Below are 14,445 nucleotides of genomic sequence, written 5' to 3'. Positions count from 1 at the left end.
AAAATGGACTGGTAATGTACTGCTGGCAGGGCGATAACAGAACAGAAGCTATATGAACCTGAATAAGTAGCTGAGCTTTCACACATAAGAATACACAAACGTCGCTTGTGAGTACTTTTATTTGGTTCTCTTGGAACAGTGTGCTCTGGGAATATGAATACACAGTGTAAGAATCTATTCTGCTAGCCATCAATGAAATCAAATCTTCTGGTATGCAACTAAATGAAGAATTGAGAACTAGGCCTCTAAGCAGATTACAACCCTTTAGGTTTCCTGGTCTCATATATATACCAGGTTACAGGGCAGCAAACTTATTTTAAACCACAGGCTAGCTATAATCCAAACCTAATAAATCTTTTGCTGTACCATGAACATAAGAGAAAGGGGACAAAATACACCTCTTTTCCTGACATGAATTTAGAGAGGGAAACGTTAAGTGTAATAATGTGTTCTAGGAAATGACCTTTAGCTTCCTCTAGAAATGCTACTGTATAAATCTGAAACCATAGCAGTCAAAACTTTTTCTACTCATTTATTGTAGAAATCATGAAAGGAAGAGATGTAAATGTTTTAGTGTGTAATTTCTGGATGCGTGAAAGAAAGGAAGCTAGAGAAACCAAAAACAGAGAGCACCATTTATAACGGACGTAAAAATATAAGAGCTGGATAGGTGGCCTCATGGGCAGAATTTTTGCCACCACTCTCATAATTTTGCTCAACAAAATTATTTTTTTTAATTTTTTTTTTTAATTAAGCCATTTAACAGGTAACAAATGCAAGAAATAGTGGGCATTATCACAAGCTCACTTACATTCAATGGCATGTTTACTAAGGTGCATAAGCGTTTCTAATGCAACTGTAAAGTTAAGCTACGTTAAACGCTAACACGCCTATACATTTCTATGGGCGTGTTAATATGTAACACGTGTAAATCATTTACACGCGTTAAAAATGCTAACGCACCTATAGTGCACCTTAGTAAACATAGGCATTAGTCTAATTATACCATCTTCCTTTTACTTAAAGGCAGAACCAAGTCCTTAAATCAGGGGTTCTCAACCCAGTCCTCAGGACACACCTAGCCAGTCAGGTTTTTGGGATACCCACAATGAATACGCATGAGATAAATCTGCATATAATGGAGGTATGGCATACAAACATATCTCATGCATATTCATTGTGGGTATTCCAAAAACCTGATTGGCTAGATGTGTCCTGAGGACTGGGTTGATAGCCCCTGCCTTAAGTAGATCTGGTTCTCTATTACACCTGACTGGGCAATATGGGTGTATGGCCCCATTTGTGTGTTCTGATTGGAATTCACTTTTGGAAAAAAAAACACAGATAATGGAATTTAAAGAAGGACTTCTTAGAACTACAAGAGAAATTGCTATGTTCTTGAACAAATGCACTTTTATTAGATTAAGACAGTACTTTTAGTTCTGACAATGATATATCAATTTGTGGCACCATTTATAGAACATTTAAAGTAAAAGCTAGACAGGACATACAACTTAGGTTGTAGCAGCCCTGACACTAAACTCATCTAGCCATCCACATTTCACATTCAGGCTCTTCTCAAGCTCATTGGGGTGATAGAGCATTAAGTCCCGGGCCACCTCTTGCGAGGTAAGGACAGCTGAATTCCATCCTTCAGTGAAGGCAGCACGTAACTGTATTAATGAGATCAGAAAGACTGAAACCAATCTAAGCAGATAGTGGGTGAGAGCAGGTCTCCAACACCGACATAATAATAAAGTGGCACAAAATCCACCTCTTATTTATGGAATTGTGAAGCCTCATTCCTTCTACAACACTATCAGCAGGGAAAGAAAGGAGGAAAGGTGCGAGTTACAGTTTAGAGGTGGCCATGAAATGCTCTTAACATATAAAAAGCTCCCAGGACTACTACTACTAATAATTTTTATAGCGCTAGCAGACACAAATCAATGTAAGGTATACACAAAAAGTAGCACATATGAGTTTATCTTGTTGGGCAGACTGGATGGACCGTGCAGGTCTTTTTCTGCCATCATCTACTATGTTACTAGACATACACAGTGCTGTACACGTTATATGCAGGCACTTTCTCTGTCTCTAGGGGGGGGGGATCACAGTTTTAAGGTGTTTTTTGTTTTTGTACCTGAGGCAATGGAGGGTTAAGGGGTCCTTTTACTAAGGTGCGCTGAAAAATGGCCTGCGCTAGTGTAAGCGCGTGTTTTGGTCACACACAGATCCATTTTTAGCGCACCTGTAAAAATACTTAAAAAAAAAATTGGCAAAAAATTGACGTGCGGCAAAATGAAAATTGGCACACATCCATTTAGGGTTTGAGACCTTACCACCACCCATTAGCAGTAAGGTCTCGCGCGTTAACCGGGCAGTAATGGTTTACGCGTGTAGAATGCCTTTTACCACCCGGTTAGCACAAGTTTGTGATTAATGAGCAGTGGGACCTTGTTTTGACAAAGGCCACTATACATATCTATTTTATCAGCATATCCATTTCTAACCAAATCATTTGGCTCTCTGATTACCTTGTCTGTCTGAATACCAACTGCATCAATATGCACAAGTAGGGTGGTTAGTACATTTAAATAATGCACTTGGCCTAGGAAATGGGCTCCCAAATGCATTTCCCACATCCTGCCTCTACGTCCCCAAAAGGGGCAGATCATAAGTTACCCTACCACAGGTCCAATGTTTTACAAAGGGAGAGAGTTTATTTGAACTGAATGTAAAAGCAAACTAAGATCTCCAGAGTCCGAACTGGAGCAGTACCACTCGCATGCAGAGACAAAGATACACATGCAACAAATCAGAGCAGCTTTCTTCAGGTACTAGAACACACGAGAACAAAAATTAACTGATGAAATGTGATAAAAGGTCCTTTATAACAAACCTCATTTTATGGCCTAGGGCAGTGATGGCGAACCTTTCAGAGACCGAGTGCCCAAACAGCAACCCAAAATCTAATTACTCATCGCGAAGTGCCGGGACTCATTATGGGCGGGGTCACCACCTATGACTCCACCCCTATGATAGCCACACTCCCTTACACCAGCCATGGCGCATATAAACAGACATCATTGAAACATTATACTAGTATAGGAGAAAAAAATAACATGATTTTCTTTCATTATAAATCATTTCTGTAAGTTATTACAGCTCCAGTATACCCAGTGCAAAATAATACAGCAGATGTAAATTCTCAAATTGGACATATTCCAAACACTAAAATGAAAATAAAATGGTTTTTTTCTACCTTTGTTGTCTGGTGATTTTGTTTTTCTATCCATATTGGTCCTAGTCGCTGATTCTGCTGCTCTCTATCTGTTCTCTTAACTCCGTTTCCAGGGCTTCCTTTCCATTTATTTCTTTACTTTCCTCCTCTCTTCTTCATTTCTTGCCCTCCATCCATGTCCAGCAACCCTCCTCTCTCCCCTGCCCTCCCCTCCAGCCACCCTTCTCTCTCCCCTGCCCTCCCAGCACCAGGCCTCCCTCCCACCCAGCACCAAGCCTCCCTCCCACCCAAGCACCAGGCCATGCACCCACCCAAGCCTCCCACCCAAGCCTCCCTCCCTCCCACCAGGCCATGCACCCACCCAGCACTCCCACCCAAGCACCAGGCCCTCCCACCAAGCACCCAGCACCAGGCCATCCACCCACCCAGCACTCCCACCCAAGCACCAGGACACCCACCCACCCAAGCATCAGACAGGCCACCCACCCACTCAGCACTCCCACCCAAGCACCAGGCCTCGCTCTCTCCCTCCCACCCGGTGTGCACCAGGGCACCCTCCCTCCCGGCATCAAGCATTCCTCCCTCCCTGCCACCCGGCACCAGCCCGCCATCCCTCCCTCCCTCCGAACCCGAAGAAATTTAAAAGTCTTCCCTTGTCCGAATAGGCGGCGTCAGCATCAGCAGTAGCAGCGAAAAGCGTGCTGCTGGTTCGGCGCGTTTTCAGCCTTCAGTCTCTCAAGCTCTCTGGGCCCGCCCTAACAGGAAATGAGGGCGGGACCAGAGAGCTTGAGAGACGGAAGGCTGAAGACGCGCCGAACCAGCAGCACACTTTTCGCTGCTACTGCTGATGCTGACGCCGCCTACTCGGACGAGGGAAGACTTTTAAATTTCTTCGGGTTCGGAGGGAGGGATGGAGGCCGGGTGGGAGGGAGGGAGGGAGGAATGCTTGACGCCGGGTGGGTGGAGGGCTGAAAGTCTCGGGTGAGGCGACCGGCGGCGCGCGTGCCCTCTCTGGCACGCGTGCCATAGTTTCGCCATCACCAGCCTAGGGCTTCACTTGTAGTTGAGGACCAACAACAGGTCAGGCTTTCAGAAGAGACCTAATAAATATGTTTATGTTTATTTCGGATTTAATATACCGCTTTCTTTTAACAAACCAAGGTGATGTATAAGTAAAAAAACAAACAAAAAAAGAAAGCGGAAGGGAACTTCATAAAACTGGAAAGGAAGATGGGATAAGGGAGATTTAGTATAGCAGTAGGCTAGTAAGTTTCTTCTACAGCCCTCACACAAATCTCTCATACACTAAAGAGAAGAGGTAGGTCCATCAGGGCTACTTTAAACTTAAGAGCATGAAGTTCCATGCTACAGTAATTCTGGGAGAGAATTCCAGAGAGAGAGAGGCCCCAGGAAAAAGAAAGCACCACTCCTTGTCGAGTTCAGACCAACATTAGAGACAAATGGAACAGCCAGACAAAGTCCACAGGAAGAAAGCAGTAAAGCTAAGTTTGAATGGGATCTCAAAATACACAGCTTTATGAACCAGAGTGCATATTTTAAATTTAATTTGGAAAGACAGTTTAAGCCAGTGGTGATATTCTTGAACTTGAGTTGAACTGCATGAGAGAGATTTGCATACAATGAAAGTCAGTAGGCATGCAAAATCTCTCTTATGCAGATTCATTAGGAATATGTTTAAAAACTTGAACGCTGATGGCCCTCAAAGACTGATACCATAATACAGTGGTATCCCACTCCCAATCTAGCAAAAAGACAACATGGAGGCATGTAAAACTTACCTGAAACTTTGTCCAGAAGAAATATATTCGAACACAGAGTAGTCTTCTCACAGCTGCTGTTATAGTATTCAAGCGGAATATGCCACACAGAGCTACATGAAAGCAAATTTTGTTACTTAAATATTACTAGACATACAGAAAACTATTTGCATTTTGATTTTCTGAACTCCTCTAAATTGTAACATCAAAAGAAAAACAAAACATTTTATTTAGTCAGAGTGATATAAGCAAAGCTCAAGAATAACTTCAGTTTATCTTTAGCAGTCTAATTATGTTTTCATCTAATTTAATTTTATAATGCATTACAATACAAAATTGCAACGGTCACCAGTAATTTTTTTTCTCATTTATTTTCTCATTTACAGACTAGAAGTCATATAAATTGAACAAAAAAACCCAAAACTATATTGTAGAATAAAAGCTGCAAGAAATTCAAAAGAATCAACTGCTGAAGAAAAAAGGTTGGGGGGAAAAAGCAGGATCAGCAGGGTGCTGCTTTCATAATAAGAACACATTAGCTCTAAAACCAGTATTGCCGAGAAGTTAATCAAAATAGTACAAAGAGGAAAAAATTTGTAGAGAACATTGTCTGAAGTTTTCAGAGCCAGAATAGTCTGAAAGGTAAACCATTTGAACAAGGTCCGTAAGAGGAAACCAAGTAAAAAGTGAATTACGTTTTAAGAAAGCTGGATTTAAGCAATGAAAATAAAAGTTTTATTATGTTATATTATCCGAGTCTCTTATAACCCGCCTAATCTTCCAAAAAAATTCAAGGCAAGGTAACAAAAAAATAAAAAACGATACATAAAATCAGGATGTTACCTACTAAATAAAATCAGAACAAAATATTACAATTATCTATGAAGGAATAGATATGTTTTTAAAGATTTTCGAAAGGTGAACATATCCATTATTGATCGAAACTGAACTGGTAATCTATTCCATAATGAACAGCAGTAAACAAAAAAGATCTAGAAAATAATGCTTTAAAACGAATATCTTTAGTTGAAGGAAATTAAAATATCAAAAAATTACATATCCTTAATGTAATAAAATTCTTTAAAAACTTAAACTCATTTACAAAATCAGTAGAACTTTGAAATGAATTCTCACTCGAACCGGCATCCAATGCTGATCAACCAGCAAAGTGAAAGCGCTCTCAAAATTGAGTGATGAAATTTCATCTTAGCTGAATTCTGATCATCTGAAGTTTAGACATCTGTTTTATTGTTAATCCAGTGAACAAGGAATTAACGTAATCAGGTAGTGGAAGAATAGACAACTGAACAATAATTTTAAAATGTTTCAATTTGAAGTTACAAAAAACATTTTTTATATGAGATTCCATTGAAAGTGAGGTATCAAGGATAACACCCAGTACTCTAGATTCCCTGTCAACTTGAATAGAAGAACCATTTCCAACATAATAGTTTGTGGAATAATTGATTGATGAAGACCAAACCAAAGGATTTTTGTTTATCTTCGTTCAGTTTGAGTTGTAAAGCTTTTTACCAACAGTTAGTTTCCCAACATACTCATTAGGTTTAGAATAGAATATTTCCAAAACAGTAATTACAGAGACCAAAAGAAAAATATCATCTGCTTAAGACCAAAGTTTAGCATCAGTTCCACAAGAGAGTCAACCTAATGTACTCATATACAGATTGAATAGCACAGGAGAAAAGGGAGATCCCTGAGCAGCTCCGCACGGTGAACGCCGAGGATCTGAAAAAGAATTATCTTTAAATACAGAGTAATGTCTCTTTGTAAGAAAAGATTCAAACAACCAATGTCTCTTGTAAGAAAAAATTCAAACCATAAGCAAACAATCTGTCAGACCAAGTGTTGAAAGTAAATTCAGTAATTAAGCATGAATGATAGTATCAAACTGCAGCAAAACCATGAGGCCTCCACCCAACAGGACTCAACTTCCAAAGTCAAAAGATATAAGCAGTGTCTCACTGCTGTGAAAAGCTCTAAATCCGTGTTGAGAATTATGAAATAAATTGAATTGCTCTATGTAGTTTATTTATTTGTTTGTTTCATTTGTATCCCACATTTTCCAACCTATTTGCAGGCTCAATGTGGCTTACATGGTACCGCAACAGCGTTCGCCAGTTGCGGTATGAACAAATACAGGTGTTATTGTGGTAAAAGAAGGTTCGTGTTGGTAGATACATTGGGAAGTTAGGGAGGGGGGATGAGGGTTTAAGATAGTTTACTAGCTAAAAATTAACTACAACTTCAATTAACTTAGAAAATGGAATACTAGCAACTGGTCGGTAATTAGATGTCAAAGACATATCACCATTTACTTGTTTGGGATTGGAGTTAATACAATGTTACCAATATCAGAAGAAAACCAACCATTTGCCAAGGCTGTATTAACAAATGAGACAATCCAATTTATTATTTCATTCGAAGGACCTTCAATAAATATGAAGGAAAATTATGTAATGGACAACTACATCAAGCTACTCTGCTAATCAAAGGGCAGAGCTTAGAAGTGGAAACTGGATCAAAGGAAGACCAACATCGATCTACTGGGATCTCATCTACTGTAAAGTTGAAGTCTAATAAATCACTATAAAGAGAATTATCAAATGAATGAAGAATTACATTGAATCTCCATTTTTTCAAGTCGGATGTAGAGTTGCATTGTGAATTTGTCCCCGTATTTATTTTTTTGAGTGTTGGGCTTGTCATTTGGATACATATATTTGTCCCCACCGTTTGAAACTTGAAGTGGATTTATCGTTTCTCCTATACTAAGATCAGATGCACTGTAGTCAGAGAAAAGCATTAACGGTGAACAGCTTTATTCATTTTATTATTTTTTTAAATTTTAAATAAAGCAAAATTCATGCACAGTATTTAATGGTACCCATTAAGAAGGTAAATTTTGTAAAGCTTTTCCCACCTGCAGATCATGTTTTACACATAGAAAAGGGCTCTTATAAAACTGTGTGGCTGAAAATTCATGCATTAAGTACATGAGCCCAAAAGATCACACATAGGCATTCCTGGGGCAGAGTTACAATATGAATGTGTATTTATAAAATATATGTACACGATTAAGCATTTCTTCTTAGCATGTGGAAATTTGGACATAACTGGGGCTGGTTCTAGATATCGATTTTATGAACACACACAGGCATCTATGTCACCTTTACAAAATACTGTATACTCGACAATGGGGTCCTTTTACTAAGATATGCTGAAAAATGGCCTGTGCTGTTGTAGGCGCGTGTATTGGACACGCACAGATCCACTTTTCAGCGCCTGCAAAAAAGGGCTTTTTTTTGGGACTGAAAATGGATGTGCAGCAGCAAAATAAAAATTAGCACATATCCATTTTGGGCCTGAGAACTTACCACCACCTACTGACTTAGTGGTAAGGTCTCATGGGTTAACCAGGCGGTAATCATTAGTACGCATACTCTGCCAATTACTGCCCGGTTAGTGCCACACGGTAGAAAAATATATATATATTTTCTGCCATGCGTATCAGACACGCGTACAAAATGGAATTACTGCCCGGGGCTCGCGGAAGTCCCAAATTGAAGCGAGTTGGATGCACGTAGGCACCTATGAGCCTTAGTAAAATGGCCCCAATATATTTTGGTTATACTGTCTGCGAGTTTTAGTGACTGCCAAACAGAGTGCTACAGATTAAGCATGTAGCAGAAATTTGCAAGGTAAATGCCCCATCTAATTTCCAATTAGGTTCCCGTAGTTGCAAGGCAACCAATTGGCATAATACAGATCACATTCAGGATTGGGCTTTGATCAGTAAGTTGAAACAATCTTTAAAAAACAAAAATACTCTGGTTTAAGAACTCTGGAGTTATTGTTCCATCATCTATCTTTATCTGTTGATCAATCTATACCGGTAAGGACAAGTCCAGGATGTTGGGGGTGATTCTTGATTCATTCCTGACTTATGGTCTTCAGGTTAGTCACCTCTGGTGGGAAACATTTTTTGACTCGGGCAATTACGTTTCATAAAATCACTTTTCAGTCAGGATACATTTGCTCTTTTAGTTCAAGTTGATTCTCCCCTATCTGGACTACTGCAATGTTCTCTATTTGGGTTTTTGTGTCAGGTATTTAAGGAAGCTTCAACTTAAACAAAATACAGCTACTTATTGGATTTTTAAACTTAATAAGTTTACCAGTATTTCTGGCTATATTGCTGAATAGCACTGATTGTCAGTTAATGAATGAATTTTATTTAAAGCAGTATGTTTGCTTCACCAGATTCTTTATGGTGTAACTTCCAAACTCCTAATTAATACTGTTTCTGTTCCTCTAAGATTCTCTTCTCGATTTTTTTTTTTTTTATTAGAGTGGCTAAGACCATATTTTCAGTTATGAGTGTGTCTCTATGGAATTCTTTCCCTTATTACGATAGGTTGGAACAGAACTATTTCAAATTTTGGAAGAACGTTAAAACGTTTCTGTTCAATGGGTCATAACTCGTGAGAGGGTTAACTGCTAGTTTTGATATTGATTTTATTTTATATTGAAATTTACTGTAATATCCATTTTGGCACATTTACTTCTATACTACCCTGTATCCCCCTAGAGGGAAGATTGTACACCGCATTCAACCCAATATGGGAAGAATGTGGTTAACAAGAATGATATTGATGTACTAAATAAAACAGCGAAGAAAAATCTTAGTAGAAGTTGCGTCTCTCACAGACACCAATGATAATAGAAAAACTTAAAATGAAGTGGTTTAACTAAAGAACACATCAAGATACATTAAGATAGAAGCTTAACATGACGGAAAACAGACTCTGAGCAGAATGAATTCAGTAAACCAGAAGCTTTAGAGGAAACCTCCTCTAAGAACTAGAACCAGAGGTGCTAAAAGTGGCTCATCCTGATCACCCAAATTTCTATTCTCTGTTTCTATTCGAGTCAGCTGTTCTCCCCCCCTTTTGTTTTGGGGGGGGAAGAAGAGGTACTTCAGCTTATATTCAGATGGGCTTATATTTGAGTATACATGGTAAGTGCCTTTTTATCCATTCCACAGAGATGCTCTCTTATAATACCAAGCCCCTTTCTGCATAAGTTTATTCTAGGGGTGAGTAACAAGTAAAAAAAAAATTTCCACCAAAACTAATTGTGGTATTAAAAATTTTAATCACATGATTAATTGCTCCTCTGGGTTGGATGGCTTTGTGCAAGTAAATTTCCACTGCGCAGACTGTTTGGATATTTTTTTAAACCTTCTGAAACGTTGTATACACATGCTTCCTTCCCACAGCACATTGCTCTCCCTCTCTCCATATAGGTACCTACCTTTCTCCTCTCCTGCTGCATCCTTCCCTGTTCATACACCCAAAGTGTCTCCCTTTCTGCTGCTAAACCTGTTACCCATATCTTTCCACTGCTGCTGCACCCTTCCCCTCTTCATAAACCCAAATGTCTTCCCTTCTACTTCTAAACCTGACACACAGACACCCATTCCTCTCCTCTCCTGCTGCTGCTGCTGACCGCCTCCACCCCCCCCCCCCCCCCAGCACACAGGCATTGCATCTCTTCCCCCTTCCCCCTCCGTGTCACCCCCCCCCCCCCAACACACACACACATTTAGGGACTCCAGCAGTGATTTCCACTGATGTTGATGCCTTCCCTCTGTTGCGTTACGCCAAGGTGAAATAGGATAGGCAGTGAAGAGAAAGCAATGTTCAGCAACAGACGGGAGTTAAAAAAAAATTTTTGGTCAGGATTAATCCTACTCAATTTTTTTTTAATAGAATTAATAGTGCACTAAACGCTCACCTCTAGTTTATTCTCATTGCTCACTCAAGGATGCACAGCACAGAGTTTTGGCAATGTATGAGTAAATCTTACCACTTTACACTGGGTTCTGACATTAACACATACATATATGAACATACTGTAAGAAATATCTCACTATCAGGAATTATGTGAAAGTGTATCAGATGCATCAGAAGGGAGGGGGAGTAAGGAATACCTGTGAAACGTATTCTGATCATTCATGTTGTCACTTTGTAGGAAATATTCCTGGCGCAGTGAAATGCTCTTTCCTTTCCTCTTAACAGTTACCAGAGGAAATCCTTTCTGCAGAGTCCAGGTTCTCATCAGTTCTGTGACATTCAGAGTTCCATTTGTGATCTGTAGTTTGGATGCAAAAGAAAGATTTCCTATGACCAATTCCTTAGTCGAAGTCAGAGTGAAATTTGCATGGCAACAATACAAAACAGGAATTTGAAGCAACAGGTGGGTCTTTCCAAGGCCAGCCACATAATTTGTGGCACCTGAGCTTAGAATCAAATGGAACCAAATGCCTGAACTTGAACATTAAAATAAAGTTGTTTCGATACAGTACTTTCAACCCAAGCTCACTCCAAACAAGACTAAGCTTGCTAACAAGAGAGTGGGCCATCAACAGCTACAATGCTCTGTTGCTATCTCCATGCAGTATTAATTCAATAACCAAATTTATGCAGTACATTTTTTTCTAGCAAAATAAAGGTGTAGGTACTTAAATTCCAGTCTGTCCTTCAGGCTCCCTGCAACCAACCACATAATCTATGAAAAGGCAGCATTGGTGAGCAGAGCCTGGGCTCTTCCACTAACACTTGGGGATTATGGGTTAATTTTAGTAGGCAACAAAAAATGTGCCCCCACTCAGTACTCCTGAGAACCCCATGAAAAAAGGCCCTGAGTTTATGCAAATGCACTGTTTATAAGCTCACACCCAGCAACAGATATTGCAAAACATGCAGTTCATGATCCTGAAAGTAACTGGCACAACAGTGTGTCTTACAAAATAAAACACTAACCCTCTCCCCTCCTTTTTTACAAAGCCGCACAGCCATAGGAGCCAACTTTTCAAAATTATTGGGGGTGCTAATGGAAATAACCCCTCCCTGGACACATACAAGGAATTTTCTCAATATCGGGGGTGCTCAAGCACCCACAGCGTCGGCTCCAATGCGCAGAGCAATGCTGACACAGCCCATTCAAAATGAATAGGCTGTGTCAGCATTACTGCACCGGCAGCCGCTAGCGTGGCTTTGTAAAAAGGGGACTAAGAGAAATCAAGAGCAAATAAAGGCTATAATCAAAGGGCATCTCCTTATGAAAAAAGTACATGGAAAAAGTAAATTTTGCTTTGCCTTCATTACAGGGGTTCAAGACTGCCATGACTTTTAGGGACATGAGATATTTTGTAACAGAAGAATACTAGGAAAACTGAAATCCTTTAATGCCGCTTCTCCCTCTTGTGGCTGAAAGTAGTAAATGCCAACACACATCTTAAAACTTCAGGATACCCCTTTTACATTAGAAGGGACAACCACCCCTGAAAAATAATTATAACCCATTCAAACTAAACCACTATTAACAGTAGTAAGATTCAATGAATAATTTTATTTATTTTTACATCTGCACAAACCTCAAACACTTATGATTTTATATCTAAATCCTCTTATCAAAGTATAACAAGGAACAATATTATGCACAACTAAGTCACAAATAGAAAACAAGAACAACCAGCCAACTATAATAACCCTCCCTACCCTTCCAACCCGATGGACATGGAGTGAAAAATATCTTCTAGTTCGTTGTTTTTTTTCCAGTTAAGGGGGAGCTGGATGCAGTGAGTAAAGAGAGTGATAGAACTACAATGGAACTTAAGGTACAGTCTATACCATTTACTTTATTTTATTTATTTTTATTTTATTTTTGTTACATTTGTACCCCGCGCTTTCCCACTCATGGCAGGCTCAATGCGGCTTACATGGGGCAATGGAGGGTTAAGTATGTTAAATGTGGTAAAAGTAGTAGCAATTTGAATCAAAGGCCATTCAATTTCACCCACTATTGTGTGTTATTTTGGGGTCTCCTATAACATTAGTGAATTCCTTTAGATATCTTGGAGTAATTCTTGATACACTATTAACATTTGAGCCTCATATTAGCAGAGTCACTACATCATGTTTTAGGTCTCTTTGCTTGATTCATTCGTTGCATCCATATCTTGATGAAAAATCATACGCAACTCTACTGTATTTGCTAATAGCATCCAAATTGGACTACTGTAATGTGGTTTATGTGTGTCTTTCTTTACATTCTTTACGAAAGCTTCAGAAGGTTCAAAATACAGCAATACAGTTACTTACTCGTGCACATAAATATCATGTTACTCTCTTCTTAATCAACACTATTGGTTACCAATTCTCTATCGTATTAAGCATAAGATCTTGACTCTTGCACATAAAGTTCTGCATACAGGCATTCCTTCCTATCTTGCTTCTTTCATCATACCCTATATGTCCCTGCCCGTACATTACGGTCCTTAGTTGCCCATCATTTGGCAACCCCAGCTGTTCAATGTACCATGCTGCAATCAACCCGTCACTCTGCCTTCTTTTCCATTGGAATTCCATGCGAAATCTGGTCAGAACAATCTTATAGTAAATTTAGGGCAACAGTGAAAGCCTATTTTTTTTACACAGGTATTTTCCGAGGGGGACGGGACCTGGCGAGATTAGCAGACTGCTTATTGTTATTTAGTGTCTGGCTTTTTTTTTTTTGTCCTTTCTTTCCTATCAATTGTAGTTCCTTTCCTGTTCTTACTTTTGCTTTTAAGAATTTATTTTTTTTTTTTAATTTTTGTTACATTTGTACCCCGCGCTTTCCCACTCATGGCAGGCTCAGTGCGGCTTACATATTGTATACAGGTATTTATTTGTACCTGGGGCAATGGAGGGTTAAGTGACTTGCCCAGAGTCACAAGGAGCTGCCTGTGCCTGAAGTAGGAATCGAACTCAGTTCCTCAGGACCAAAGTCCACCACCCTAACCACTAGGCCACTCCTCCACTTCGATTTTACTTTAAAAGGCAGTATATCAAGTTTTTAATAAATATAAACAAACTTTGGTGGGGGAGTTATGTTTATAGAAGAGCTTTATTAAAACAAAAAGGCAAGTTAACAGTGGCAATATTATAAGATACGGAGAACTTCAGGTCAAAGAAGAACAAGCCCGGTATTCTATCTTTTCTTCCTAATGGAAGAAAATTTTACCCCTGATTTTATCAACTCAGTAGAGATCCCTGGGGCACTTCACGCGGAGGATAATAAAGTTACCATTGAGAAAATGGCGAGTAGGGCTATCTTTTAGCCAGTTCTCAATCCAGTATTAGGACACTGCCACCTATACTTTGACTTTTTAATTTCCTCAGGAGTCTATCACGAGCAAATTTGTCATATGCTTTCTAAAAATCCAGATATACTATATCAACAAATTCACTTACCCATGTTTATTCACACCTTCAAAAAAATTTAGCACATTGAGGAGGTGAGATTTCCCTTGCTTAAATGCGTGTTGGCTTTGTCCCATTAAAACATGTCTATAAT

At 39.4% G+C, this 14,445-nt stretch overlaps 1 protein-coding gene across 1 annotated transcript in view; it reads right to left on the bottom strand.

Annotated features, from left to right (window-relative positions):
* The window catches only part of LNPEP (leucyl and cystinyl aminopeptidase), a 169,616-nt gene that overhangs the window by 51,668 nt on the left and 103,503 nt on the right, over positions 1–14,445 (bottom strand). The window contains 2 exon segments of the mRNA XM_030193410.1: positions 5,044–5,135; positions 11,036–11,196. Coding sequence (XP_030049270.1) covers positions 5,044–5,135; positions 11,036–11,196 — 253 coding nt within the window.

This window comes from Microcaecilia unicolor, chromosome 2, assembly GCF_901765095.1.
Source record: "Microcaecilia unicolor chromosome 2, aMicUni1.1, whole genome shotgun sequence".
NCBI lineage: Eukaryota > Metazoa > Chordata > Amphibia > Gymnophiona > Siphonopidae > Microcaecilia > Microcaecilia unicolor.
Note: the sequence above shows the minus strand (reverse complement) of the source record. Positions and strands in the feature narration are given on the sequence as shown.